This window comes from Anoplophora glabripennis, unplaced genomic scaffold (genome assembly GCF_000390285.2).
Source record: "Anoplophora glabripennis isolate ALB-LARVAE unplaced genomic scaffold, Agla_2.0 scaffold1581, whole genome shotgun sequence".
NCBI lineage: Eukaryota > Metazoa > Arthropoda > Insecta > Coleoptera > Cerambycidae > Anoplophora > Anoplophora glabripennis.
Window position 1 is genome coordinate 31,695 of NW_019417656.1, and position 3,279 is coordinate 34,973.

Genomic DNA, 3,279 nt, shown 5'->3' on the forward strand with positions numbered 1-3,279 from the left:
TTTNCCCCTTATACCTTCCTCTTTTTTTTATTAAAACATTAATTTCTGATTCTATTTTCCTTCAACGAAAATATCCCTTTTTTAAACAATTAGTATACTATAAGTGAGTGAATTGATATACAATCCTAATTCATGTTTTATAATAAAATAGTAAATAACCTAAACACAGAAAATAAAAAAAACCTTGATTAATTACTAAATTTAAACCTTCAATGATAGATAGTCTATTTGCTTCAAAGGGTTCTTTAAAAGCCTTCCTTATGGGAGAGAGATGAGCGATAATCTATCAGTATGTTTAGTAAAAAACAATCTGACCTTAAACCTTCCTTAATGTGAGTACCTAGCCCGTAGTCGTCCTTGTGTTGACTGAGTGGGTGTCGTATGTGAGAGTGAGAGAGATACGTCCAACGTTCAGCACCTTCTGTTCCTTCCTTGTAAAACGTTGTACTTCAACTTCGCTTTGTGCAAACCTTTCCTAATTTCAACTGCAAATCCTACAATCTGCGATTTCCTAGCTCGAGCTGATCACCAATTTCTCATCCGTGAAAAACTCAACAATTTCATCCGGCTGAAGAACCAAAATATGTAGGGAACCACTGTTGCCTGTAAATGTCCATTGTTATGATAATTAATAATTGGCATCTTTTTGTCATAATTTGATTTTAAAATATTAAATGCTTTATCATAGTTTTCATCACTAATGTCCAAATCACATATTAAAGAGAGTGGTTCATCAACTAAAAATGACTGTAAATAAATAAATTTCTGAACCTTCGTTAATTTTGTATCATTATGTACCGATGCTGTATACATACTAACGCCATCCACCATAGTCGCCTTCAAATTTAGGAACATTCATTACTGATAAAGCAATATCCCTAGCCACCTGAGATTGAGAATTTTGTACACTCTGTAGGGGAGAGTAACCTAAGACGGGACGATTTTTTTCTAAGATGAATATTTCAAAAGTGAACAGGAATAAAACAACTTCTATGGCACCAAATGAATATTTATTCAACTAAGAAACAGTCTTTGGCAATAAATTGCGTCAATGTAAACAAAATGTCTTTATTTCTATAACTACAAAAAAAATTGCAAATGTCCCATCTTAGGACGCTGGGTTCTTAAGTTGGGTTGCCTGATTACCTAAGAAGGGACATCATACTGCTACAATGCGCAAATGCTACATGTGAAATACTTTTCATCTAAAACTCCACATGATTCATGAGCCCATCCTAAGCACTGGTGGCAGTTGTACCAATCTTCTACGCTCTCCAAGTACTTTTCGCCGCATACGATGCAACTGGTGTCGTCAACGTCTGCACTGGTGTTGGATTTATTGGGCCTCACACTACACTTTTTATCATTTTTATTTTTGGCTTCGTTAAAAATAGATTTTTTTACTTTTTGTGATTTTGGGGTCTCCAAGGCAAGGCAATTCGTTTTTGTAGGGTAATTCTGTTAAAATAGTTGATTTTAAGGATCTTTTGCCAGATGATTTTTTATTTTTTTCCTTTGCTATTGGCAATGGACTGATGTCAATAAGTTTTATCTTAGAAGGAAAACTCTCATCAGCCATGCTTTTGTCACTTTTATGTTTAGTTATAAAAGTTGATAGCGGCTTATCGTCTTCGGAATCACTATTTTGATGTTTTTTTTTGTGTAGGCGTTCTTTGCTCTCTTGACGTAGAAGGGGTGGGATCTTCGAACAAATTCACATCTAGAGGAGTATGGCATTTTATTGCTCGATGAATTTCCTTCGCTTCCGTTGGATTCATATTTTCAGAATCTCGTAATTCAGTTGTTTGTGATGCAGCAAATTCGAAATCCTGGAATACACTGTCATTAAATGGCCAAATACCAGTTTTTCGATATCCATTTGTGGCAGTCTCTACACTTGAAGCCTTCTCAAAGGCTTCTTTAACAGCTCCAGCTATTTGGTAGATGCCGAAGGTACGACCGCAATGATTTTTCAACCATCTATTTATGTGCATGTTGTAATAAGTCATAAATGATTTAAAATATGCAACGTCCAATGGTTGCATTTTGTGTGTACAATGAGGCGGTAAACACAATAAAATGACACCATTTTGACGACAAAAGTTTATGACGGCCAAGCTTTTTGTATGAGAACAGTGGCCGTCCAAGATAATAAGAACTGGCTGTTGTGTGGACGGTCTGGTTTGATCAACAAAATATTTTATAAACTCTAGAAATACGTCCCGATCCATCCAACCTTTATCTTGTGGGAAAGCTGGACTTCCATTAGGTGTATTGTCCATGAGTTCGGGTTTTATTCTCTTTCTGGGAAAAATGAAAGCTGGTGCCAAAAAATTTCCGCTTGCGCTCATAGAAGCCACAATAGTAACATTTAGTCCCCTTTCTGCACTCGTTAGCCCACCAACCTGCTTCTTGCCCTTCTGCGCGAGAACTTTTGATAACTTCTGGACGGTCGTCACACCAGTTTCGTCCACATTCCAAATGCGATTTGGAGTAAGTTTATATTTCACATAAATATTTTCAAGATTCTTGAAAATACTTCGAACTGCTTGTTTATTGAAACCTGTAGCTCTAGCATAGGATGTGGCTTCAGGTTTCCTCAAGGAAATATTTGTATGCCTACGTAAAAATCCGTAAATCCACTTCTTTGAAGCCATTTTAGTCTCTTTATTGAAATTATTGGCAATATTATTGACACTGGCAAAATCAAATGCTAACTTGCGAAGTTCTGTATAAGTGATGCCAAAAAAACCGCTTTTCCATCTCGAGAATGTACTCCATAATTTCTAGCTCTTGTTCCTCCGAGAAGACCTGTCGAAATCGTCCAAGATATTTTTCATCTTCTTTCACAATTTTGTTTTTATTTGTGATTCTTCTCTCCAATGTACTTTTCGGCACATTGTATCTGTCTGCAGCCTGTCGAATAGATAACTCATGATCTCTAACTTTCCGAACAGCCTCAAGCATGTCTTGAGTCAACCATTTTCCACGATCGGTTTTTCTTTTGTAATAACAATCTACTTTAGGCATCTGTAATTCAGAGACAAAAAGAAAACATTTCTCACTGTATTGTAAAAAACAGTTTCTCAAGGTGGGACCTCCCAACTTCGGAATCGCTACTATGTCCCATCTTAAGAAATGTGGCCGTTTATAAACGTGACATAACCTACAAAGTTCATCACATGATATGTTCGAACAAATTTATGCGAAACTATTCGCTAACGTCTATCCTAAAAGGCTGCGAGAGAAAGAGGAACATAACTTACATTATCGATATTA

The 3,279-nt window shown here is 36.2% G+C and overlaps 1 protein-coding gene across 1 annotated transcript; it reads right to left on the reverse strand.

Annotated features, from left to right (window-relative positions):
- Positions 1-1,640: 1,640 nt before the first annotated feature.
- Positions 1,641-2,657, reverse strand: LOC108915738. The gene has a single exon (XM_023456453.1). The coding sequence runs from the start codon at positions 2,655-2,657 to the stop codon at positions 1,641-1,643; it is 1,017 nt and encodes a 338-aa protein (XP_023312221.1).
- Between the last annotated feature and the right edge of the window lie 622 nt (positions 2,658-3,279).